Source organism: Daphnia magna, linkage group LG6 (assembly GCF_020631705.1).
Source record: "Daphnia magna isolate NIES linkage group LG6, ASM2063170v1.1, whole genome shotgun sequence".
Lineage (NCBI taxonomy): Eukaryota > Metazoa > Arthropoda > Branchiopoda > Diplostraca > Daphniidae > Daphnia > Daphnia magna.
The window spans coordinates 4,266,160-4,291,873 of record NC_059187.1 but is presented as its reverse complement, the minus strand read 5'-3'; the positions used below and the strand labels follow the sequence as shown (position 1 = coordinate 4,291,873).

The 25,714-nt window shown below is 38.4% G+C and overlaps 4 protein-coding genes, 3 long non-coding RNA genes and 1 pseudogene across 9 annotated transcripts; 5 read left to right on the top strand and 3 right to left on the bottom strand.

Annotated features, from left to right (window-relative positions):
• Nucleotides 1–2,835: 2,835 nt before the first annotated feature.
• LOC123473955 lies at nt 2,836–3,820 on the bottom strand. The gene is made up of 3 exons (XR_006648469.1): nt 3,285–3,820; nt 2,994–3,065; nt 2,836–2,865 (listed from the first exon to the last, which is right to left on the bottom strand). It is a non-coding gene; the product is annotated as an uncharacterized LOC123473955 (long non-coding RNA).
• A 592-nt stretch (nt 3,821–4,412) lies between these two features.
• LOC116918540 lies at nt 4,413–7,640 on the top strand. Of its 2 annotated transcripts, none has more exons than XM_045175606.1 (6): nt 4,413–4,668; nt 4,749–4,954; nt 5,033–5,221; nt 5,313–6,216; nt 6,286–6,535; nt 6,627–7,640. In XM_045175606.1, exons 4-6 carry the CDS (start codon nt 5,907–5,909, stop codon nt 6,877–6,879), a joined length of 813 nt encoding a protein of 270 aa, XP_045031541.1. In that variant the 5' UTR covers nt 4,413–4,668; nt 4,749–4,954; nt 5,033–5,221; nt 5,313–5,906; the 3' UTR covers nt 6,880–7,640. The 2 variants fall into 2 exon arrangements, with proteins under 2 accessions (XP_045031541.1, XP_045031542.1); XM_045175607.1 differs by having other exon boundaries at nt 4,413–4,672.
• A 251-nt stretch (nt 7,641–7,891) lies between these two features.
• LOC123473952 (ubiquitin recognition factor in ER-associated degradation protein 1-like) lies at nt 7,892–8,778 on the top strand. Its single transcript, XM_045175612.1, has 5 exons — nt 7,892–7,997; nt 8,173–8,222; nt 8,277–8,338; nt 8,400–8,554; nt 8,636–8,778. The coding sequence occupies exons 1-5, from the start codon at nt 7,995–7,997 to the stop codon at nt 8,747–8,749; spliced, it is 384 nt and encodes a 127-aa protein (XP_045031547.1). The 5' UTR covers nt 7,892–7,994; the 3' UTR covers nt 8,750–8,778.
• A 577-nt stretch (nt 8,779–9,355) lies between these two features.
• Nucleotides 9,356–12,163, top strand: LOC123473757 (annotated as a pseudogene).
• A 2,827-nt stretch (nt 12,164–14,990) lies between these two features.
• LOC123473956 lies at nt 14,991–15,980 on the bottom strand. Its single transcript, XR_006648470.1, has 3 exons — nt 15,443–15,980; nt 15,151–15,222; nt 14,991–15,021 (listed from the first exon to the last, which is right to left on the bottom strand). It is a non-coding gene; the product is annotated as an uncharacterized LOC123473956 (long non-coding RNA).
• Nucleotides 15,981–16,648: 668 nt separating this feature from the next.
• LOC116927418 lies at nt 16,649–19,328 on the top strand. Its single transcript, XM_045175763.1, is given in 7 exon segments — nt 16,649–17,049; nt 17,110–17,358; nt 17,430–17,708; nt 17,773–17,913; nt 17,916–18,178; nt 18,258–18,350; nt 18,676–19,328. Coding segments are annotated over 7 exon segments (1,422 nt in total). The 5' UTR covers nt 16,649–16,766; the 3' UTR covers nt 18,790–19,328.
• Nucleotides 19,329–19,365: 37 nt separating this feature from the next.
• LOC123473990 lies at nt 19,366–24,552 on the top strand. The gene is made up of 10 exons (XM_045175762.1): nt 19,366–19,824; nt 19,894–20,224; nt 20,303–20,942; nt 21,015–21,243; nt 21,308–21,400; nt 21,735–22,586; nt 22,684–22,839; nt 22,900–23,100; nt 23,160–23,560; nt 23,619–24,552. The coding sequence occupies exons 2-10, from the start codon at nt 19,897–19,899 to the stop codon at nt 23,641–23,643; spliced, it is 2,925 nt and encodes a 974-aa protein (XP_045031697.1). The 5' UTR covers nt 19,366–19,824; nt 19,894–19,896; the 3' UTR covers nt 23,644–24,552.
• On the bottom strand, nt 24,438–25,666 carry LOC123473991. Of its 2 annotated transcripts, XR_006648593.1 has the most exons (3): nt 25,138–25,639; nt 24,738–25,059; nt 24,438–24,671 (listed from the first exon to the last, which is right to left on the bottom strand). It is a non-coding gene; the product is annotated as an uncharacterized LOC123473991 (long non-coding RNA). The 2 variants fall into 2 exon arrangements; XR_006648592.1 differs by having other exon boundaries at nt 24,438–25,059; nt 25,138–25,666.
• Nucleotides 25,667–25,714: the final 48 nt, after the last annotated feature.

Sequence of the window (25,714 nt, the reverse complement as noted above, 5' to 3'; positions counted from 1 at the left end):
TTCTTTGTTCGAAGAAACTGTAATACACCGTGATAAGTAAGTAACCAGATGAAACTGGTATACTAATGCAATAAAAGCATTTTTGGAATTTAGAAAAATGAAAAATCTCGACTGTAAAAATATCCCTTTCTTTGAACGAGCTATGTTTGAAGAAAAAATCAAGCTGATCTCCCTTTAAGCATAATTCACACCAATAATGAAGGCTGAACTCATCGGGTCTTGGATTGGGTACACCATGAGAGTAGAATGCGGTGCCTCGTAGAAATGAGGACTATGTTGGCCGTACTCCGTAGACTGTGGTGTGCTTGCCGCCACCGCGTAAATCATAGAATGAAACTGGTGAGCTCCTCCGATTTTGTCAAAAGTTACCATAATTAAATTTTGCGTTCATCCCTTATTCTGAATTACTATATGAAACTTTAATGAGGTATGTGGCATATTTGATGTTCTACCTTCCATGAAAACTACCAAAATGGGGAAAAAACAACAACAAACAAACAAACACAAACACAAAACTGGCTTTTCTCTTTTCTAGCTTTTTACCTGGACCATGCTTGCGTCTCTAACGAACGATGGAAATGTTCTTCTGCTGTGTGTGATACATTTTTGTTTGCAAATTTCTTATTTCGATTGTTGGAAACTTATCACTGCCTCAAATACAAAGTATACATTTATGTGTACAGGCTTGCATCAATTTCCTTTAAAATATTTTGAGGAAACAGGTTCCACAGAATATTCCCCAGGTGAGCCCAAGTAGGAAGAGGAGGCCTTTTGCTCCACCAGTGATTTCGATCGCCATGTCTTTGTCTTCCAACATGGCCGCACACATCTAGATGATGCTGACGGCAAAGCAACACCGGTTTTTACATTCATTTAAATTGAAATCAACAAATCTTCAGAAAAACTATTGAACACTGTTCGAAAAATATTAATCTTTCTAATCCAGAAAAAAATTTCGTTACAAATTAGAAATTAAATTTGTAAAATGCATACCAATATGCTTAGTTCTACCTGCAACTCCAGTCATCATCAGAGAAAGAGATATGGGTATCAGCGATATCCGGTGAAAATATCGAAGTTTCTTAAAGTTTTCTCCCCCAAGAAAACAAAGCAATTTCAAAAATGGTGTTTGCATCACTTTTCTCTTTGCTTCCTTCGTGGCCAAAAGCACGTACAGAACCAAAGATCAGAAAAAGTTTTCCGCCTGAATATCCCGATCTTAATCAACCGACTGATGAGGAATTTACCACAATCCCAGCAGACCAGATCAACAAGAATTCATCGTTCCTCCAATGTGAGAATGAGAGAATACCAAACCCTCGCACTACTTCACAGCTTTATCTGGAGGCAGAGGCACTTGAACACGAACTGCGTGCACTAAACAACCAGCGAATTCCCCGGAATTCGTTACAATCAAAACCAGCAATTACGCCAGCAAGTCCCTTTGCCAAAGGTGACAGCCGTAATGAACCAATTCGTCAAAATGGACCTCTAAATTCAGTAATGTCACAAAAGACTCAATCCCCAGCTTTTGTGAATCAGCTCCAATTACTAGAACAACACATTGCTGAATTGGAATGGAGAGGCTCCTTTATGTCTCAAGATCTAAAGAAAACACAATTTGAAATGCTGGAGCTCCGGGACGCACTTCAGGCTTCAAACGAAATTATAAAAAAACTGGAAGAGATACTCGGCGACGAAACTTTATACCGCCGTGAAGCAAAATCAAACCAAGTTGACGATCAAGCCAATCCCTATCGACTGGAAAAGGACAACGGTATTCGATCCTCACCTAGGCCAGTCCTTACGGCAGTGACAGGATTTCCACCACCGACGCCGCAACAGTTCCAGGAACGAATCTGGCCTACCGAAAAAGATTTGAAAACGTGGAAATCTTTACCCAAACTCCTGTACCGGAAGATGGTATTCCGCCTTCTGTAAAGAAGGCTAATCCATATCGACTGGAAAAGGACAACGGTATTCGATCCTCACCTAGGCCAGTCCTTACGGCAGTGACAGGATTTCCACCACCGACGCCGCAACAGTTCCAGGAACGAATCTGGCCTACCGAAAAAGATTTGAAAACGTGGAAATCTTTACCCAAACTCCTGTACCGGAAGATGGTATTCCGCCTTCTGTAAAGAAGGCTAATCCATATCGACTGGAAAAGGACAACGGTATTCGATCCTCACCTAGGCCAGTCCTTACGGCAGTGACAGGATTTCCACCACCGACGCCGCAACAGTTCCAGGAACGAATCTGGCCTACCGAAAAAGATTTGAAAACGTGGAAATCTTTACCCAAACTCCTGTACCGGAAGATGGTATTCTGCCTTCTGTAAAGAAGGCTAATCCATATCGACTGGAAAACGACAACGGTATTCGATCCTCACTTAGGCCAGTCCTTACGGCAGTGACAGGATTTCCACCACCGACGCCGCAACAGTTCCAGGAACGAATCTGGCCTACCGTAAAAAGATTTGAAAACGTGGAAATCTTTACCCAAACTCCTGTACCGGAAGATGGTATTCCGCCTTCTGTAAAGAAGGCTAATCCATATCGACTGGAAAAGGACAACGGTATTCGATCCTCACCTAGGCCAGTCCTTACGGCAGTGACAGGATTTCCACCACCGACGCCGCAACAGTTCCAGGAACGAATCTGGCCTACCGAAAAAGATTTGAAAACGTGGAAATCTTTACCCAAACTCCTGTACCGGAAGATGGTATTCCGCCTTCTGTAAAGAAGGCTAATCCATATCGACTGGAAAAGGACAACGGTATTCGATCCTCACCTAGGCCAGTCCTTACGGCAGTGACAGGATTTCCACCACCGACGCCGCAACAGTTCCAGGAACGAATCTGGCCTACCGAAAAAGATTTGAAAACGTGGAAATCTTTACCCAAACTCCTGTACCGGAAGATGGTATTCCGCCTTCTGTAAAGAAGGCTAATCCATATCGACTGGAAAAGGACAATGGTATTCGATCCTCACCTAGGCCAGTCCTTATGGCTTTGACAGGATTTCCACAACCGACGCCGCAACAGTTCCAGGAACGAATCTGGCCTACCGAAAAAGATTTCAAAACGTTAAGATCTTTACCCCAACCATTGTCCCGGAAAATTAGATTCCATTTTCTATGACCCTTGTAATTTTTGACGATGAAAATGAAATCCAAACTAAGACTGAGCAACCACCAAACCGACAGAAACGTCGCTGGTTTGTTTTTTAAATTTGAACTTATGTTCTTTCTGTGTAGCAATCTGAAGGCACTGGTCGACTAACCGGACTTCCTCTACGTTTTTTTGCTTCTCTTGCCTTCTTCACGGCGCAGCTTGTGCTTGTCTTAGGATGTCAGTATTGCACTTGAATCCCTTTAAGTGCTTGCCGGTATCTCGACACTTGCATTCGCTAGTCTGAAGAAGATCAAATGATGGTAGAAAATGTAGGGGTTGTCTTAACTTTCGCGACACTGATCCAGTTATCATTAGAGGGGATTACATCCTTAAATGAATTATTCAGTTCCTACAGTGCGTTACACGAACAGAGCTGAGCATAACGCTTTCAAAATTTTATCTTGTAAATTTGATTTAATAAATGGATTCTGTTCCAACATTTGAACATCTTATTATATTTTTTTTATTTAAAAAAATGCGTCCTATTCCGAATTACACATATGATATGTGAAACGGAATGTGTATTCATCTTTTCATTTCCCAATTTTTTTTCTAGCCCCAGTTCTATCTACTTTATTTTTATTTTATTTTTGTTTGTAAGTTGCTCGTCTCCTTTAGCCGAAGAATTTCGTTTGCTGACAGAAATTCGTCTGCTACAAGTGGATGAACAACAAACCATTCACAAGCAATAGCTAAATAAAAATAAACCAGAAAGAACTAGGGCTAGAAAAAAATTGGGAAATGAGAAAATGAATAGGGTACCCACTGCTAGGAAGAAAAGGGGAAAATCTTAATGATATTTATGAAAACTTATTTTTTAACATGAAGAATTTGGGGTCTCCATAAGACGCTGCAGCTGCAGCCCGCAGCAGACCAACTTCGACACAAATAAGATTTTCGCATTTGTGGAGAACGTGCAACGTAGGATGTTTTACTGCTCTATTCTCTGATTGACGAGTTGACGAAATTTGTGAAGAAAGAGAGAATAATATTGTGATCAGGGATGCCACGGAGCGGAGAATTCTCCTTTTTGTGGAGAATTTATGAAATAATCTAAACATGTGGAGAATGCATTCTCCACGGGGAATTGCAACAAATTGGGTTATTTTTTTAATATTCGAAGTTAAGTCAAATCTATTTTCAAAAGTAATCATTTTTAATTTAATTAAGTGTATAAATGTAAAACGTCACTAGAGGCGCGCGCTGCCCTATGATCTATGAATGGCCTCAGCACCTCACTACGTCACTAGTCAGTACTACAGTAGGATGTAGCAAGCTTTTTTTAACTGTTTTAGCTTTTATTGTTATTAGTCTTTCAAGCAGACAGCACACAAGAGGAATATAGGACACTAGAGGACACTACACACACACAACAGCCAGTCACTTTTGAATAAAAATAAACGTGTTCAACTTCTGTTACGAATGATAAAATAACCTAGTCAAATCTTAAGACTCAAGAGCTCAACATTCAAAACTTGTTTACCTCTCATGTCGTAAGTATGGTTTGTTTTTGAATGTTATTTAAGATTTAACAAATATAGAGATTTATTTTGAAGGCTTCTTTGTATTGCAGCAATGACTTGTTCGACAATGAATGAAGATATTGATATTATAGAGGAATATCCGCTAAGAGCTGAAACCGTTAATAAGGTTGAGCATCAAGATGAAAGATTGCGTTCTTTAAGCTCTGGAAATGCATTTCCTCTTGTGAAAGCAGCTTTAAAACTGAACTCACAAAATAAGCTGACATCATTTTTCAGTATGCCAAGCACTGAAAAAGTAAGTTGTTTCCATCAGCATTATTTAACCACATTTAATAAATCATTAACAACTCTAAAACTTATTTCTTCTCATTAGACAACTGGAAATGTCATAAATGAGGATTATGAGATTCAGAGCCATATGATCGTAAACAATTAGGAGGAAATTGATCTTCTTCGTGATGTATAATCCTTTTCATTTGATACCAGCAAAAAAACCTCAACAAATACTGTTTAAAATGTTGATCGATCTACCCTTGTTGAAAATGAAACAGCCCTTCAAAAAGTATATTGAGTTAAACATTGTTAAAATTGATATTGTGCATGTTCTTTTTCTGTTCATAACTGTCATTTTCTGTTCATTTCTATTTATATAGAACACTTATCCAGCTAAGTCTCAAATAAGCCAGCCTCTACGCCAGAAACCGTATCCACCTTAAAATCCTTCTAAGTCTGTTACCAGCGATAAGCAAACTGATGGCTCCAAAGCTTCCGACCATACCGTTCTGGCTAGCGCATCTGGTCAAACAGATCAGTCTTCTCAGCCAACAGACGTTTTTATTGCAACCTTCCATCCGAGCCAGTCTGGTTGGCCAATACATCCTGGCCATTCTAAGCAGTCCAGCAGTTCCGTGCAGGCTACCAGTTCCGTACAGGCTACTAGTTCCGTGCAGGCTAGCAGTTCCGTGCAGGCTAGCAGTTCCGTGCAGGCTAGCAGTTCCGTGCAGGCTACCAGTTCCGTGCAGGCTAGCAGTTCCGTGCAGGCTACCAGTTCCGTGCAGGCTACCAGTTCCGTGCAGGCTAGCAGTTTCGATCAGCCTGATCAGTCGGATAAGGCAAACCATGTTCGTTACCAGCAATTCAACGAAGCTTGGCTGAATGACGAACAGTTTAAACCATGGCTAGAAAAACGGACAGTTTCCACTGAAAAATCTAAAATCATCAAAGCTTATTGCATCCCGTGCAATAAAATGATTGGGAACCACAAAACAACGTTAAAGGACCACTCAAAGAGCAAAAATCCCATCATGCTTGCACCAAGCTATGAAGTTGTCGTTAAACAACGACAATGTTTGGCAGACTTGGTTTCGGGAAGCGTTCTTTTAGCCGATGCTGTCACAGAATATGAGATGACCCTTGTCTGCTTTCTAATCCATCAGAATTTGCCAATTTCATCGATTGAATCTACTGTGTCCACTCTTCGTCGCTTTCATCCTACTGATGACAGATTAAAAAAACTTCAGTTGGGCAGAACTAAAACGACTGCTATTATCAAAGATGGTAAATTGAAATGCTGTTAAAAATTCATGAAGTTATATAATGCAGCAAGAATTTGTAACTGGTCCCTAGGTTTTGGAGTAGGCCTTAAACTAAGCCTCTACGAAAAACTTAGAAAAACATTCTTTTCCATTGTGATAGACAAAACCACAGATGTCAAGGTCCAAAGCCAATTGGCCATCATGGTGCAATATTGGGACGCTATCTTGTGCCAACTTGTGGTTGACGTGTTGGAATTCATTGTTTGTAGGGATCCGTCAGCTGATGGCTTATCAAAGTCTATCTTAACTCTATTAGAGAAACAACAGATTCCTAAGGACTGGTGTGGTATAATCGATTTTTGTTTGAATTGACACTTCATTGTCTTTCCGTATATATATATGTAAAATATAATTCATCTCTTTAATTTACAGGGTGGTGGGATTCTGCACAGACACCTGTAGTGTTATTGTTCGGGAAAAAGAAATTGGATTTAACGATTCTCCAAGAAACGATTCCGTCAATTGCCATCATAAAATGTTCCTGTCATTCCATCCATTTGGTCGCGTCCAATGCCAACAAGAAACTTCCAGAGTTACTTTAACACTTGATTTGGTCAATTTTCGCTCACTTCTCAAGAAGCACGAGCCGTCGACGGAAATTGGTGGCTTTTCAGCAATTCGTTAACATCGAAGAACATGTGATGATTTCACCGGGACAGACGCGTTGGCTTTCGTTAGAATATTGTGTTCTGCGAGTTTTAGAGCAATTTGATGCTCTTAAACTTTATTTCGAGAAAGAAGACAGGGATGAAAAGACCAAGACAACGACAGAAATCCTTCATTAACTCAATGAACGTTCAACCAAACCACTGCTTCTGTTCATGAAATATGCTAGCAAATTCGTTGAAATGTTTAAGAGCTCTTAAACATTTCAACGAATTTAACACCATTTTCCAATCTGAAATGCCCAAACTGCATTTACTGCAAAAGGAAGTTTGTGAAATGCTGACGTCCTTGGCAATCAATTTCATGGTTGTACCCACACAGCACATTTGGTTCCCCAGGACCTCCCAAAATCCTCTTAATTTCCTCCTCAGTCTTACTTGTGAGCTTCCTAAATTCCTCTAAAAACCATCTTTTTGGTTACCTGGTGGCTTCCTGATAACCTCCTCAGTACCTCTCTCACCTTCCCGAGGATCTCCCCATAACCTCCAATAATGAAACAAATTAACCATATTGTCACGCGAGTTGTATTGGAACAAGAACAAACGAATACAACAAGTGATGACTTAAATTCTAGACAATTATTCACTTTTAACTATGCGAAGAGATAACCAATATCCCTTTTCACCCGCGACAATATATATACCGGCTAGTATTCCGTACCCAGCTCCGATTTTCAGCAATAATTGTTATGATAAAATGAATACATATAAACAAAACACATTTTTCAAATGTTTTATTTATTCATCAACTACATTTGACTTTTCAAATTCTGCTGACAGTGACGAAGCCATTCGGTTACTTGATACTGCACTTTAACTATAAAATAATAAAATTAAAAGTTTTTTTTTTTCTTATTAAATATTGTTTGCGCAATTTAAAATACCTTACTAAAAACAGAAACAAACCATGATTATTTGCTAAAAGCATAATGTTTTTTGTTTACCACTAGGTGGCGTGATCCCAGAAAAAAAAGCTAAATGGAGAAAAACGGAGAATCGGGCAACCTAGCTGGACGAATTTAACATCAGCCCGTGGCAACACTGATTGTGATAGTTTACTTTTAAAGAATACAAAATGGTAAGCATGGGCTCAAAAAATACTGTTAAGGGTAATTTATCTTCGATATTGAGATTCGTCATTTCGAACCTCTCAATGGTAGATAATACGAATACAATTACACAAAATATTTCTATGATATGATATTCATACCAATAAGTAAAAGGCTGATTGCTATTTGTTATTTTACATCCAGTTTGGGTTTGGTTTTCTGGAAATGCCTTGGCCATTTAATACCCAATACAGGTAAATTGTATACATACTATTTGAAGTGGTGCTAACTCAGAAAGGTTTTTTTAGGTGTTATTCAGTCTCCATGTTGCCTGGTCAAGAACGTCAAGATGTTGAAAAAGGAGGAAAAAGTAAATAGATTTTTTTTATCTGCCTAATTATCTCCTGCTTTATCTTGTGTTTCTTATTTAGTTATAATGCCACCCTCTGCCCTGGATCAGTTGACAAGGCTTAATATCGTGTACCCAATGTTGTTTAAATTGACAAACCCTAGAGAGGGACGTATTACTCATTGTGGAGTATTAGAATTTGTTGCAGATGAAGGTAAAATATACCTACCTTACTGGGTAAGTTTCAACTAAAATATTCATAAAATTCCAACAAAGTTATTGTATTTATATATTAGATGATGCAGAACCTTCTTTTAGATGAAGGTGATTTGCTTAACATTGAAAGTGCATCATTACCTGTTGCAACCTTCTCCAAGTTTCAACCACAGTCTGAAGACTTTTTGGATATCAGCAATCCCAAAGCTGTTTTAGAAAATGCTTTGCGAAACTTTGCATGCCTTACTAGTGGGTAAATGTGGAAAATTGGCATGATCTATTTTTCTTCTTACCCCAGTTAATTTTGTTGTATATACCAGGGATGTTGTTGCCATTACTTACAATGAAAAGGTTTATGAGCTACGGGTCCTCGAGACTAAGCCGGGAAAAGCTGTTTCAATCATCGAATGTGATATGAATGTAGAGTTCGCTCCGCCTGTGGGATACTCTGAACCTAAAAAAATTGTGAAAAAAAATCAAGAAGAACACATGGATACAATTGAACCAATAACTTACGAGCCAGAAGATCAAGGATTTATAGCCTTTGCTGGACAAGGAATCAGGTAAAATTCTCTCAGAAGCTTATTGATAATTTAAGTCGCAGAGTTCGGGCTTTCAAAATCACGTCTCGATAGAATATAGACATTTTTCAGATAATACGAAGTTTAGACTCCTATTCAATAACTTTTCGTAGTTGAAATCATCGCTCTATTGCTCAAAACCTTTAATATTTTTATATCAGGTTGGACGGAAAAGTAAGAAAAGTCAAAGACGATGAGCCCCCTGTCATTAAAGCTAGTTATAAACGAGGAGTACCTGACTATGATTACCATTTCGGGACATGAACTGTATAAAAGATTAAAGGAATACCTAAAGGCTCATTTAGTCAGTGTTCTTAAGGTATATCTCCAATACAAATCTATACCTTGCACTGGCCCTAGGGAAAGCTGTCTTCTGCAAATTATTTTTCTGTTTTGGTAGAATGGAGTTGACTACATGGATGAAACTGTACTCAAGTTTTACACACAACAATGGGAAGAATACCAGTTCAGCTCAAAGGTTTTGAACGGAGTTTGTGCCTATTTAAATCGGTAACGAGGTTTGATGCGATATTAAGAGTGGAAAAATTATTAATTACAATTATTTCAATAGACATTGGGTGAAACGAGAGTGTGAAGAAGGGCAGAAAGGAATTTACGAAATTTATCAATTGGCGCTTGTTACATGGAGAGAAAACTTATTTCGCCATCTCCACAAACAAGTACTACAACCCTAGATGAATTACTTTTTCCCTACAACTTGATCCAATTTCATTTAACAATAGGTAACAAATGCCGTGCTGAAACTCATTGAAAAAGAGCGAAACGGAGATCCTATTAATACACGATTAGTTAGCGGTGTCATGAACTGCTACGTTGAACTTGGTACTTTGCTTACATAGATGGAGAACAGAAAATCCGAATACGTAAAATATCTCTTCTTTTTTTTTAGGCTTGAACGAGGAAGATCAGTCAGCCAAGGGACAGAATTTATCGGTCTATAAGGATTCATTTGAGAATTCATTCTTAGAGGATACCGAGCGCTTCTATACCCGGGAAAGTGCCGAGTTCCTCCGCCACAATCCAGTGACAGTACATGAAGCGAGCCGAACAGCGGTTAACTGAGGAACAAAAACGAGTGCAGACATACTTGCATGAAGCCACCCTTGACAAATTAAGCAAAACCTGTGAAAAAGTCCTCATAGAAAAGCATTTGGAGATCTTTCAGGTATACCCTTTTCATCAGATGGTTGGAGCCCCTTTTCTTATTTATATCTCTTTATTCTTCAGGCGGAATTTCAACACCTCCTTGCCGACGACAAACATGATGAACTCGGGCGGATGTACCAATTGGTGTCGCGCATATCAGAAGGGTTAACGGAATTGCGAACATTGCTCGAAGATCACACAACCCAGCAAGGCTTGTCGGCCATCGAACGCGAAGGAGAAGCAGCACACAATGATCCTTAGGTATGTCGACCTACTGATGTACAACGAAGCAATACTCGAATAACGTTTACGGACGGTCGCAAAGGTTTACGTTACTACCATTTTGGACGTGCATCGTAAATACAACGCCCTTGTGATGTCAGCGTTTCATAACGATGCCGGATTTGTGGCCGCTTTGGACAAGGCTTGCGGGAAGTTCATTAATAGCAACGCCGTGACAAAGGCTGCAAATTCCTCGTCGAAATCGCCAAAATTGCTGGCCAAATACTGTGATCTTTTACTTAAAAAGAGCGCCAAAAATCCTGAAGAGGCCGAATTAGAGGATACGTTAAATCAAGTGGTTAGTTTTATCTATCAATGATTTCTCTTTAAGCGCACCAATTTATTGATTGAACGTGTTTTATATAGATGGTCGTCTTCAAGTATATTGAAGACAAAGACGTATTCCAGAGGTTCTGCAGCAAAATGCTGGCAAAGCGTTTGGTGCAGCATATGTCGGCTTCGGACGACGCCGAAGCGTCAATGATCTCCAAATTAAAACAAGCCTGTGGTTTCGAATATACTTCTAAACTTCAGCGCATGTTTCAAGACATCGGAGTCAGTAAAGATCTCAACGAACAATTTAAGCGCCATCTAACCAATTTTGCCGAGCCGCTTGACATCGACTTCAGTATTCAGGTTAGAAGGCTAGAAGAAGTTTAAAGTTAGCAACGAATGATATTCTATTTCTTAATTTGCACAACAGGTCCTGTCGTCTGGTTCGTGGCCTTTTCAGCAATCAGTCAACTTTTCTCTTAAGCCGAGAGTTCACATAATAAAGGTATTATTTTGATTTACTTATTGGCACAACTTTATCTATAAACATTTGTATAAACTATATTTCTGTCATATGTTAATTTTTTTTTTTCTTTCAGAAATGTATTGACATTCTCATCGAAAAGGAATACTTGGAGAGAACCGAGGGACAGAAGGATACTTATTCCTACCTCGCATGACTTCTTTATTCTGCGAGTTTTTCCTTAACTTTTGCCATTTTCGCGTTTAACTTCTACGCTAAAAAATGGGAGTCGAGGAGAGAAAGAGTTTTCACGGTTGTTGCCGCTGTTCAATAGCGGTTTTGTACGAACAGTAGGAACCGTGACCAATTCTAGGAACAAAGACGCTCACGGAGTTGATACATCATATGACTCCTGTTTAGCATACCCATTTCTGTCTTGACTCCCGTTCTATATTTACTTATTTTCCTCGTTCTTTGTTCGTGTATCTTACTGCACTTTTGATTTGACATTTTCCCCCGTCTGCTCATCCCCTCCATCTGGCTGAGAACTCTTTGTATATACGTAATCCTCGGATCTGAACGATAGAAAGAAAAGGGGCCCTTTGCCAAAGGAAATTGTTTGCCTTTGCTAACTGGGGTTCCTGTCTAAGGCTGTACTAAGTTGATTGAAATCTTGTGACCATGCTGCAACATTGTCCCGTCTTCTTGCGGGATGAGTGGTAAGTGTATTTTGAGTCCTTAGTTTTTGTCGCTCTCTGGAGGTTATCATTTTCGATTGTTAGTGGGTGCGAATGGGTTAATGTGTGAAGTTCTGCTAATAATATCACAAATAAAAATGAAAATTATTTCATATTAGAATTTCCGGAAGGATGTATGTTAGTGTTGTGTTCCCAAATAATTTCGACATTTTACAACAACAAACTGAGGTGGTCTGATAAACTCTAACGCTGGAAATTGGTAGCGGTAATAGGGGCATGCTATGCGGACCCACCCGTCTCGGTTTCGATACACAAATCGTACATTTTGTATACAAATCCTTCCTCTAATTGTCACAGTTCTTTGTTCGAAGAAACTGTAATACACCGTGATAAGTAAGTAACCAGATGAAACTGGTATACTAATGCAATAAAAGCATTTTTGGAATTTAGAAAAATGAAAAATCTCGACTGTAAAAATATCCCTTTCTTTGAACGAGCTATGTTTGAAGAAAAAATCAAGCTGATCTCCCTTTAAGCATAATTCACACCAATAATGAAGGCTGAACTCATCGGGTCTTGGATTGGGTACACCATGAGAGTAGAATGCGGTGCCTCGTAGAAATGAGGACTATGTTGGCCGTACTCCGTAGACTGTGGTGTGCTTGCCGCCACCGCGTAAATCATAGAATGAAACTGGTGAGCTCCTCCGATTTTGTCAAAAGTTACCATAATTAAATTTTGCGTTCATCCCTTATTCTGAATTACTATATGAAACTTTAATGAGGTATGTGGCATATTTGATGTTCTACCTTCCATGAAAACTACCAAAATGGGGAAAAAACAACAACAAACAAACAAACACAAACACAAAACTGGCTTTTCTCTTTTCTAGCTTTTTACCTGGACCATGCTTGCGTCTCTAACGAACGATGGAAATGTTCTTCTGCTGTGTGTGATACATTTTTGTTTGCAAATTTCTTATTTCGATTGTTGGAAACTTATCACTGCCTCAAATACAAAGTATACATTTATGTGTACAGGCTTGCATCAATTTCCTTTAAAATATTTTGAGGAAACAGGTTCCACAGAATATTCCCCAGGTGAGCCCAAGTAGGAAGAGGAGGCCTTTTGCTCCACCAGTGATTTCGATCGCCATGTCTTTGTCTTCCAACATGGCCGCACACATCTAGATGATGCTGACGGCAAAGCAACACCGGTTTTTACATTCATTTAAATTGAAATCAACAAATCTTCAGAAAAACTATTGAACACTGTTCGAAAAATATTAATCTTTCTAATCCAGAAAAAAATTTCGTTACAAATTAGAAATTAAATTTGTAAAATGCATACCAATATGCTTAGTTCTACCTGCAACTCCAGTCATCATCAGAGAAAGAGATATGGGTATCAGCGATATCCGGTGAAAATATCGAAGTTTCTTTAAGTTTTCTCCCCCAAGAAAACAAAGCAATTTCAAAAATGGTGTTTGCATCACTTTTCTCTTTGCTTCCTTCGTGGCCAAAAGCACGTACAGAACCAAAGATCAGAAAAAGTTTTCCGCCTGAATATCCCGATCTTAATCAACCGACTGATGAGGAATTTACCACAATCCCAGCAGACCAGATCAACAAGAATTCATCGTTCCTCCAATGTGAGAATGAGAGAATACCAAACCCTCGCACTACTTCACAGCTTTATCTGGAGGCAGAGGCACTTGAACACGAACTGCGTGCACTAAACAACCAGCGAATTCCCCGGAATTCGTTACAATCAAAACCAGCAATTACGCCAGCAAGTCCCTTTGCCAAAGGTGACAGCCGTAATGAACCAATTCGTCAAAATGGACCTCTAAATTCAGTAATGTCACAAAAGACTCAATCCCCAGCTTTTGTGAATCAGCTCCAATTACTAGAACAACACATTGCTGAATTGGAATGGAGAGGCTCCTTTATGTCTCAAGATCTAAAGAAAACACAATTTGAAATGCTGGAGCTCCGGGACGCACTTCAGGCTTCAAACGAAATTATAAAAAAACTGGAAGAGATACTCGGCGACGAAACTTTATACCGCCGTGAAGCAAAATCACACCAAGTTGACGATAAAGCCAATCCCTATCGACTGGAAAAGGACAACGGTATTCGATCCTCACCTAGGCCAGTCCTTACGGCAGTGACAGGATTTCCACCACCGACGCCGCAACAGTTCCAGGAACGAATCTGGCCTACCGAAAAAAGATTTGAAAACGTGGAAATCTTTACCCAAACTCCTGTACCGGAAGATGGTATTCCGCCTTCTGTAAAGAAGGCTAATCCATATCGACTGGAAAAGGACAACGGTATTCGATCCTCACCTAGGCCAGTCCTTACGGCAGTGACAGGATTTCCACCACCGACGCCGCAACAGTTCCAGGAACGAATCTGGCCTACCGAAAAAAGATTTGAAAACGTGGAAATCTTTACCCAAACTCCTGTACCGGAAGATGGTATTCTGCCTTCTGTAAAGAAGGCTAATCCATATCGACTGGAAAACGACAACGGTATTCGATCCTCACTTAGGCCAGTCCTTACGGCAGTGACAGGATTTCCACCACCGACGCCGCAACAGTTCCAGGAACGAATCTGGCCTACCGTAAAAAGATTTGAAAACGTGGAAATCTTTACCCAAACTCCTGTACCGGAAGATGGTATTCCGCCTTCTGTAAAGAAGGCTAATCCATATCGACTGGAAAAGGACAACGGTATTCGATCCTCACCTAGGCCAGTCCTTACGGCAGTGACAGGATTTCCACCACCGACGCCGCAACAGTTCCAGGAACGAATCTGGCCTACCGAAAAAGATTTGAAAACGTGGAAATCTTTACCCAAACTCCTGTACCGGAAGATGGTATTCCGCCTTCTGTAAAGAAGGCTAATCCATATCGACTGGAAAAGGACAACGGTATTCGATCCTCACCTAGGCCAGTCCTTACGGCAGTGACAGGATTTCCACCACCGACGCCGCAACAGTTCCAGGAACGAATCTGGCCTACCGAAAAAAGATTTGAAAACGTGGAAATCTTTACCCAAACTCCTGTACCGGAAGATGGTATTTCGCCTTCTGTAAAGAAGGCTAATCCATATCGACTGGAAAAGGACAATGGTATTCGATCCTCACCTAGGCCAGTCCTTATGGCAGTGACAGGATTTCCACAACCGACGCCGCAACAGTTCCAGGAACGAATCTGGCCTACCGAAAAAAGATTTCAAAACGTTAAGATCTTTACCCCAACCATTGTCCCGGAAAATTAGATTCCATTTTCTATGACCCTTGTAATTTTTGACGATGAAAATGAAATCCAAACTAAGACTGAGCAACCACCAAACCGACAGAAACGTCGCTGGTTTGTTTTTTAAATTTGAACTTATGTTCTTTCTGTGTAGCAATCTGAAGGCACTGGTCGACTAACCGGACTTCCTCTACGTTTTTTTGCTTCTCTTGCCTTCTTCACGGCGCAGCTTGTGCTTGTCTTAGGATGTCAGTATTGCACTTGAATCCCTTTAAGTGCTTGCCGGTATCTCGACACTTGCATTCGCTAGTCTGAAGAAGATCAAATGATGGTAGAAAATGTAGGGGTTGTCTTAACTTTCGCGACACTGATCCAGTTATCATTAGAGGGGATTACATCCTTAAATGAATTATTCAGTTCCTACAGTGCGTTACACGAACAGAGCTGAGCATAACGCTTTCAAAATTTTATCTTGTAAATTTGATTTAATAAATGGATTCTGTTCCAACATTTGAACATCTTATTATATTTTTTTTTATTTAAAAAAAATGCGTCCTATTCCGAATTACACATATGATATGTGAAACGGAATGTGTATTCATCTTTTCATTTCCCAATTTTTTTTCTAGCCCCAGTTCTATCTACTTTATTTTTATTTTATTTTTGTTTGTAAGTTGCTCGTCTCCTTTAGCCGAAGAATTTCGTTTGCTGACAGAAATTCGTCTGCTACAAGTGGATGAACAACAAACCATTCACAAGCAATAGCTAAATAAAAATAAACCAGAAAGAACTAGGGCTAGAAAAAAAATTGGGAAATGAGAAAATGAATAGGGTACCCACTGCTAGGAAGAAAAGGGGAAAATCTTAATGATATTTATGAAAACTTATTTTTTAACATGAAGAATTTGGGGTCTCCATAAGACGCTGCAGCTGCAGCCCGCAGCAGACCAACTTCGACACAAATAAGATTTTCGCATTTGTGGAGAACGTGCAACGTAGGATCACAGACTACGAAGTAAAGACCGCTATCCTCTATCTCACCGTGTAGGCGATGCTCGGTCTTACCGCTAGGGGCGCGGGAGTATACTTTCTGAAAATTTTTCTACTTTTTCTAATATTAGTACTGAATACGTGCTTCACACACACGTATTGGCGGGAATTGTATTTAACTTTACGTCATCAACTGTACACCTTAATTTTCTAGATCCCCTTCCTGTATCCCGTGAATTATTTCAAAATTTTATTCTAATTCTTTGGTATGGTAATAAAATTATACCAGAGTAATAGAGAGGATGGTGGCGTCGCCCTGTCGAAATTCTCCATAAGGCTATGTCCGAGGTTTTTCAAGATTTTTTCAATTGTTTGGCGGACGTTACAGAATAGCTCTCCCTTAAACGCAGCGCCGCCACGCGTAGCCTTCAGTCAACATAAGCAAGAAAATCATTCTTCATTCCTTTCCACGATTTCCTTCATTCCTTCCCCATGGCTGGTAATATTCAAGGGAATGTCTCTTTCAAATCCGTTGAAATTAAAATCTTCAAGAAAAACTTGCTTCTTTTGTGGTGTCAATTATCAGGATGAAAACAAAAGAATTGGTATTTTTGGTGTACCTAAGAACAAGTTTTCTAGTTGGCAATTAATCATTCCAGAGCTGAAGCAAGCATCGTTACTGTGTGAAAAGCATTTTGATGAGTCAGATGTTTTAAAAGGATTTACAGATGGCACAGTGTATCATCCCTATGGAAGATGGAGATTAAGTATTTCTGCTGTTCCTCAACATTTCTTGGGTATAATTAATATTATTGTGCTGTAAAACTTCTAGTAAGTTCTAACGTTACTTGAAACAGGTATAAAGGAAGCTTCTTCCAAAGTAGTCAAACGTACTCCTCTGAAACAACTGTTTTCAGTCAACACACAACAGAAGAAACGTGATGGCATACAAGCTAAAATTTCTAGTGTTCATTCTATGTCCAACAATCACCAAAACCTACCATCACCTCTGAGTAATGGAGCAAACAGACACAAACCATTAAAAAGAACTGTTGGTACCGAGAATACACCACCTAACCAACATAACAAAAAATTGAAACTTATAAGTAAGTTGTTATATATTTCAATCAGTTTTTAGTAACTATATTTGTATTTTTCAAATTAAATGTCATTGCAGGCCACCAAGCACCTAGTCGTGTTTCTAAAAGCAATACTCCATTTCAATCGGTTGCTTTACCAACCCTACAACATCCAGAAACAGAAATCATTGGTGGCATTGATCTGATGGAGACTGGTGAGCCTTTTAAGTTTCTCATTGAGACTGAAACCACACGAGACACTGCTAGTTGTAATAGGCCTACTACTACTCCATTTCAATTGGTTGCTTCACCGCCACAACAAGATCCAGAAACAGAAATAATTACCTACAAAACAACAAACCTTCAAGCTGTCCAAGGTATACATATTTTTTTGGTATTCTTAAAAAATTGTTGTTTAATGCCTGTTTTAATTTTCCATAGCATTATTCGTTAGTCTTCCTGTTCCTCATTCCAATGAATTGTTGTCTCTACCACCAGAAGCCACAGAAACTACTCACAGCTCAGATGTAACTACAGCAAATGAAACTACGGATGCAGAAATAGTTGTTGCCCCAACTGTCAGGGGAAAAAGCCAAAAAGAGTTTATCGAATAAAGGCACCAACTTACTGCAAATGCCATAAAGAAATAAAGGGGAAGTGTGCACCCTGTCAGATAAGGGAACTAAAGATGCTTGTACAGGAAAAGGACAAACAACTGAAGATTGTGAGGAGTTATCAAGTTAAAGCGACAGTTGACTTAGCAAAACTAAAATGTAAATTGAAGGAAAAGGACAAAAAACTGAATACGTCATCGAAACAATTGGCGAGAATGCGTCAGTATGCGGTGGTAAATATATATCTATTATTAAATAATGAGTACATTCAATAGCAAAATATTTACAAACCCTTTACGTCATTCATTATAGGATTGCGTAGAAACCATCTCTAAGCTAAAGGATGACGTTGCAACCCTTACCAAAAATCAACTGGACGAGAAAATTAAGCATCTAACTCACGGAGTAAGTTGCCCATTTCTATCTCTATGAAGGAACTGTTTATGAGTAAAAAATGTAGATTATTTGTAATTTAAAATCTTTTACTTTTTGTGAGTTGTTTAGATGAAACATTTTTAATTTTCTACTTTGGAACTTACGGAAATATGGAAAAGCTACAAAATGATAAAATTTTATTTAAATTTTCATAATGACTTATTGACTTCATAATAACTTTCTAATATTTGACTTTTATCCTTTGAAATGTATCGACTTTGATGACCAAACAATAAGACAATTTTTGAAACAGTTGCATGCGTCAAGTCTTTTAACAAGCAATTTCAATTTTTAGGAAAGAGTCATCATCAACACCTTCATCATGAAGGGCAAAGCTGAGCTTAAGGCTGATACTGGAAGAGCTTTCTGTTCGCTATGTGAATGTTATGGACGACGAAATGTCTACTGACGAAACCAAAGATGAAATGATTTATGATATGTGCGGTTATCTTCTGAAAACTCGTGATACCGTCTGGACTAACTGTGATGATTGCAAAAAAGGTCTTATCACAAAATATGAAGACTTGCCTCTAACGTTCTTGTCCGCCGAGTACACTGCTGAAAGAAATCACGGGGGTTTAACCTTCGTAACTGTCAATTTTTTTAAAATAATTCAAAAAGTTGAAAATGTGATAACCAATTTTTTTGATAACGATACTCATATTTATGTAACGAATTGCTATGAGGAAGTCATGTCAGAGTTATGTAAATTAAATGTTTTGAATGTTTGCTGTGATAAACACGAAGATTCCTTGCCCTATTTAATAATGCAATATGTACATATTCGTTTTCACACAGAGTCTAAGCGATTTCGAAACATACATCTGTCTAGTGATCGAACGCAAATGAAAACTAACAAAAAATTGTCAAGAATCCCAAAAAGTGCTGAAATTCAATGTGAAAAAGTCAAAGAAAAAGAAACAGCAAATACAACGGATAAAACTTAAAGTTTGGTATTTATTTCATTTCATGAAAAAAGGAAAAATATTTATAAATCATCAACTATTTGCATTATGGTATAATTTGTAGTATAATTTAAGTGTAACTTTACATTTGAGATTTGTTGCTTTACAGACAGCATGTTGTAATCTTATTTTACGGACTCGCGGGGAAATTTCAGTTTAGTTCTTGGAAAAATCCGCAAGGTGTCACCCTTTTTAAGGGAGACGGCTCGGACATAGCCTTATGGAGAATTTCGACAGGGCGACGCCACCATCCTCTCTATTACTCTGATTATACATTTACCCCCTCTTTTCCCTATTTTTCAGATGTATAGAGCACATCGTGAAACCCTGCATTTCAAACAATCTTTATTATCGCTCAAAAAGGAGCGCGGAGTGCTGTTTGTTTTCTTGATGCCTACAGTCATTAAGTTCTAAGTCTCATTAAAGCAATAGTGTTATAGTTTGATGTTTTGTTGTGCAAATCTTCAACAAGAAAAAAGGTATTATACATTCATCAGTATTTACTTTACTGATAAAAACAGAAATTAATAAGATTATTGGTTGTATAGGAGATGACGTATTGTTGTGTCATTGCCTGCAAAAATAGCTACAAAAATAGAATAGTTGAGCATGCAGGTGTCGGGAGTGGTTGTAAAAACAGTGAAAACAAAGCAAGATATTTCAAAACACCGAAAGACGAGGAACTTTTTAAACGATGGTCACAGAAGATTCCAAGAAAGGCTGGCTCAACATTACGTGCTTCATCCATGGTTTGTGATAAACATTTCACAGACAACGAAATAGTGAAATATGATGAATTAATAATTGGGGGAAAAGTGGTTTTGTATCCAAAGACATGTTGGAAACTAAAGACTAATGCCATTCCTAGTATTTTTGAAGGTAATCATTTCTTATAGTCAATTACTTGATATTTTGCTTATAAAACATGGTACAATTGATAAACAACTATTTGTTTAGATTCTTCGTTACAGCACCTACCTGTTCATAGAGGAAGGAAAGAGCCAATGGAACGGAAACCATTGGGCAACATAACAAATTACAAACATCACTATCCCAGTGCTATGAGGCCTCGTAAAAACAAAGCAGTAGCAAATATTTTTGAGAAACCAGTTGAACTAGTACCACAACAAACGATTCCTCTACAATTGGAGGACTACAATGCTGTCATACCTATTCATGAATCACAACCAGGTTTAGCAACTGAAGTCGGCAATGACAAAGATGCAATTTTACAAAGTGATATTGACAAAGTAAAACTACCAGCACCATCATGGCAAAGAGCACAAATACCAAATAGTGCATGCTTTAAATACTTCGAGTTGATTGTCAATGAGAACAGTGTGTCCATCCAAAAGACTGCTACAGTTGATTATAAGAAAAGGACTATTCGTAAAAGAATTATGTCACGAGATGTTTCAGAAGTTGGTGGAAATTATATTTATTTTGCATCAATAATGGAAGTGGAAGAAACACTGAACAAGGTTCATGAAGCAAAAATTTGCCCAGGAATAATCCATAATGTGGACAAGCACCGAAACAAGGAAAACAGTTTTGTGCGATCCGGAGCATTTCTTGACGGTGTTTGGCGTGCTCACAAGTATATTTCTTCAATAACATTTCTAGTATTACAAGTTGTAAAATAATATCACATCACTTGCATCTCTCCTAGATGCGTAATGATTATTGAATCTCTTGGCGTAATTAAACCTTGCAAATTTTGTAAGTATGTAGAGAAAGCCTTGAAGCAACAATATAAACGCCAGAAAACGATTGGAAAAGATGACAAAATAAATCATAAGTACTTAACTAAACAACAAGTGTCACAGAAAGTGGCTGCAAAGGTAAAAAAGGAATCGCAGCATAAATGCCAACTACAGAAGAACAAAGGCAAAATAAATGTCAGTAACATTTTGTAATGATGCCGAATTTCCCGTATTAGTAATCTGTTTTCTTACCAATCAGGAACTGAATGCCGAGATGAAAGTGATGCGCGATAAGACTGCAAATTTGACAAACGATCGCATAGAAGTTATTTTGGACGGACTTGATGACAAGGTTGACCTATGCAATGATTTATTTTAGTTTCACTATTCTTCTAAACTCATAGCTGACTTTTTAACTATTACTCTTGGTCCTAGATTTTTATTTTACTTCACTGTAGTTTATCGTGGGATACCGTATAACTTTAAATGACTACTATTTCCTACTGAGTACTGACTTCTTACCAAACGTTATTCAATGTTTTTTTTGTTTGTTATTTTTTTACTATGATTTCTTCTTTTAACGGACTAGATGTAATGTTTTTACCTAAAAATGTTTCATGTTTTCTTTTTTTACAATTCAATACACTTTGTGCAAGTTCTAAATCAGTTTAAAATTTTTTTTACAGGCTAAATTAGTTGTTAAAACTATCATATCTAAATCAAGGTGTAAAGCAAAACATTCTCAGGATATGAAATATGAGGTAGAATGGCTTTTAGAGTGCCTCCTCATAAGAGTTAAAAGCCCCTCTACTTATGAGCACCTGCGGATAAACAACATTATACCCCTTCCATGTAAGGATACCCTTCGAAAGCTTAGTAGTTGCATGGCTACTGAATTTGGATTCAATGAATTTGCCCTAGCGTGCATAAAGAAGAGTTTGAAAAACAAACCCCTTTCCGAAAGATATGGGTCCCTCATGTGGGACGAAATGTCCATCACACAGGACATCCATTTCGACAAAAATTCGTTTCAGTTTCATGGATTTTCTTACCTATATGAGAGCTCAGCAGCTTGTGTAGAAGATGAAAACAACTTTTCCGCTCTCAATGAAGATTGGACCCAAATTGATGAAGCAGAGTGTACGCCGGACTCTTCAACAACAACCGTTATTCCGGATCTAGCTGACCATGCTCTAGTGTTAATTTTCCGACCCTATAAGGCAAGTTGGATTCAACCTATTGCAGTATTTGCCTCCAAAAATGCAGCGTCGGGTGTCCAGCTCCAGAAAATTGTTCTCAAAGCTATGATATTGCTGGAGGAGTCAGGCGCCCGTGTCCTTTCTACAGTGTGCGACGGTTCCCAACCAAACAATGCACTTTGGAATATGTTTGGAATATCTGGATGCAATTCCGATACAAGCCAAATGAAAAACTTTATTACTCACCCGACGGCCGGATCAGATGTGTTTTTTCTGCGAGACGTGCCTCATCTCTTCAAATGCATAAGAAATCACATCTTTAATCACAAAGTTGTTCAGGTGTGTTAAGTATCATAAATGGATTTTTTTTTAAATCAAGAATTACTACAAAATTCGGGATGTAAGTAATCAGTATATTTTATTATTTACATCCTAGGCTGCTGGTAAAACAGTTAAATATTCAGATCTGTTAAATCTGTTTTTACACGACGGAATTAGAGGAAGCGCTGGGTTAAGCGTTGTTTCCAAACTGAAACCGGTACATCTTAATCCTAATAGTTTTCAGCGAATGAGTGTAAAGCTAGCAGTGCAAGTATGTTTTATTCAATTACTCGTTTTAAAAATATGTTTAATAATGAAAAAAAATGATCAGATCCTGTCAAACTCAGTTGCTGACGGTCTTCGTCACTATCGAATGTCGGATGATGTTGCACTTGCATCAAAGTTTAAGGATACGGAACCCTTGGAAAATCTAGTTCGACTCCTAAACGACTCATTTGACGTAATGAACGCTCGGCGACCCAGCTTTGGAATAAATTATGAAAATTGGCATGGCCCAGCTGGTCGACGCAATGTATGTTAATTCCATTACACATCTAGTTAATTTATTAAACCCATTTTTGTACGTTGCAGGTACTGAGCCAATTATATAAATGTCTTGATGAGACTGAGATAGCCGCGTGTGGAGTTGCGTCAAGCCACAACTTAGAAGATGAAACATTACTGAATAGTTCCGAAGATCGCACAAAACCTTTTCCGCAGGAACCAAAGGATGAAACGAACCCGAATAAGCAAATTCCTGTTCAGGTGGTTGACTTAGAATGGGGTTCTTGGGTAACATCCACAAGCGCAGCCATTGATCCTGATTTAGGGCAAGAATTATTTGAGGAAGTCGGTGGCGCTGTGTATGAGCCATTTCTTTCAAAAATTACTCTTAATGGTTTAAGAGTAACCATAATGAGCACGATAGACATCGTCGAATTTCTTTTAAGGGAAGATTACAAATACATTAACTCAACCAGGATTGCATTGAGGTAGGTTTTTTAGTTTAGAACTCATAAAAAAATATTCTAAATATATTATGTTTTAAAGCGTTTTTTTGGAATCATCCGCATGAGCGGGAGATGTGGCGATAAGCCAACAGCGTCATCTTTTCTCCAGCTCTACCGCCTGTTGACTCTCTATTACACTACGAAACAAGTTTTACGTGGATCAAACTGCGATGATGAAGAAAGAAGTGTAGTGTTGACATCATACAGCTCTTGCATGAAGAATCGATTCAATACCAACAAGAAACTGATGAAGGAGAAAAAGGAATATTTCCGTGATATTCTTCTAAAAGGTATCGTTCGGGAAATGGTTGTTGGAGAACGTTTAGAAACTGAGGGCCCGTCTTCGTCTATCTCGCCTTCTTCAAAAATAGATAGTCTTGATTGCGATATAGTGTACTACATTTGTGGGTACATGGTCCATTCCTACAGACAAAAAGGTAAGAGAACAAATTCATCTTTTTGTCAGAATTGTTTCGAATCTGTAAATATTAGTCAAGAAGAGCTCCCTCCTAATTTCAAAGCTTCACAGCTCACTGAAATAAAGAAGCGGGGTAACTTAATCTTTTCTTCCCATAATATGTTTCAGCTAATTTGTGAGGTAGAGGAATCTTTTATGAAACTAGCTAAACGTGATTGTTTGTTCTTGAAGGATTCATATGAGGCAATTCTGTTATTAATTTCTGAAAAAAAACTGCCATTAATTGGATGTCAGCTACACCATAAGATCTTAATGATAGATGTTGTATTCCAATATTTAACTTTGCGATTCAGGTGTTGTGCCCAAAAAAAATTTGTTGCTATTGTAGAAAAGAACCGCAGTGAAGCGCATGCAAGGATGAAAGTAAAAAAACTAAGAAAATTGGCAAGACGATGATTATATTGTAACCTTACATTGATACCATGTTACATATTTTGTGAAATGCAAGTAAAATTGTAAGGTGTTAATAACCAAGAAATATATAAACTGTACACTTTGCCTGAGACGTTGACTGCCACCCCACTGCTATGAATATGTTCTGACATTTAGGTTTTTGCAGAATGGAAGTATTGTTGGGATACAACAATTGTGTGGCATTGACAGGAGTTGGCCATGCTTTGTGTAGATATGGTATAATTAAATCATTAATGAGACATATTATTTGACTGAAAAATTACTTACCTGTCCAGCTACTAATAAGCTGTTGTCATTTGAGCATCTTTATTTTATGATAGTTGAACAAGATTATGAATAACATAATAGTGTGTTGTTAGCACTACTCACAGAGTTAAGAAGAGCACATGGCGAACTATCTTGTCTTTGCGGTCACATTACTTGTTTGTCCAATAATATCAATGAAATGTAACGTGTATGGTTTGGGTATAGGCAGTTATTGGTATCTCTTGTTTTATATCACTGCTGCTTTAAAGTTCCATAGAGTGGGCACTAATTGTCCTGTAGTGCTAGTACTCCATTTCCAAATGATCGCTCCTAGATCCAGTCGCTGAAAGTCAAAACATCTCCTTTTAGGTTTATCAGTATGATTATTTATTTATTGGTCCATTGAATGTTTATCACAAACCCTGCATCTGTCTGAAGCAAGTAATTTTGAAACTTCCTTCCTGGGAATCTTCTGTTTCCGTTTTTAAATAGCTCCTTATCTTTGGGTTAGGATGGGCAGCACTTCACAATTCCCGCTTCTGTTTCTGTGTTCTGACAGCTTCTGACTTCTGTTAGAAAAACACGAAATATTGTCTGAAATGCAGGGTTTCACGATGGGCTCTATACATCTGAAAAATAGGGAAAAGAGGGGGTAAATGTATAATTTTATTACCATACCAAAGAATTAGAATAAAATTTTGAAATAATTCACGGGATACAGGAAGGGGATCTAGAAAATTAAGGTGTACAGTTGATGACGTAAAGTTAAATACAATTCCCGCCAATACGTGTGTGTGAAGCACGTATTCAGTACTAATATTAGAAAAAGTAGAAAAATTTTCAGAAAGTATACTCCCGCGCCCCTAGCGGTAAGACCGAGCATCGCCTACTTGATTTCTCTCAGCCTTATGGCGATGATAGCGGTCTTTACTTCGTAGTCTGTGGTAGGATGTTTTACTGCTCTATTCTCAGGTTGGTCGCGCACGCTGAGACGAAGC

Bases quoted from the DNA above. Each gene is read 5' to 3' on its own strand.
- LOC123473952 (XM_045175612.1), top strand. The intron at 8,223-8,276 runs GTAAATTGTATA...AGGTTTTTTTAG, and splicing joins CCATTTAATACCCAATACAG to GTGTTATTCAGTCTCCATGT. The intron at 8,339-8,399 runs GTAAATAGATTT...TTTCTTATTTAG, and splicing joins TGTTGAAAAAGGAGGAAAAA to TTATAATGCCACCCTCTGCC.
- LOC116918540 (XM_045175606.1), top strand. From the start codon at position 5,907: ATGATTGGGAACCACAAAACAACGTTAAAGGACCACTCAAAGAGCAAA. The intron at 6,217-6,285 runs GTAAATTGAAAT...ACTGGTCCCTAG, and splicing joins GACTGCTATTATCAAAGATG to GTTTTGGAGTAGGCCTTAAA. The intron at 6,536-6,626 runs GTGTGGTATAAT...TTTAATTTACAG, and splicing joins CAACAGATTCCTAAGGACTG to GGTGGTGGGATTCTGCACAG.
- LOC123473990 (XM_045175762.1), top strand. From the start codon at position 19,897: ATGACGTATTGTTGTGTCATTGCCTGCAAAAATAGCTACAAAAATAGA. The intron at 20,225-20,302 runs GTAATCATTTCT...CTATTTGTTTAG, and splicing joins CATTCCTAGTATTTTTGAAG to ATTCTTCGTTACAGCACCTA. The intron at 23,101-23,159 runs GTATGTTAATTC...TGTACGTTGCAG, and splicing joins GCCCAGCTGGTCGACGCAAT to GTACTGAGCCAATTATATAA.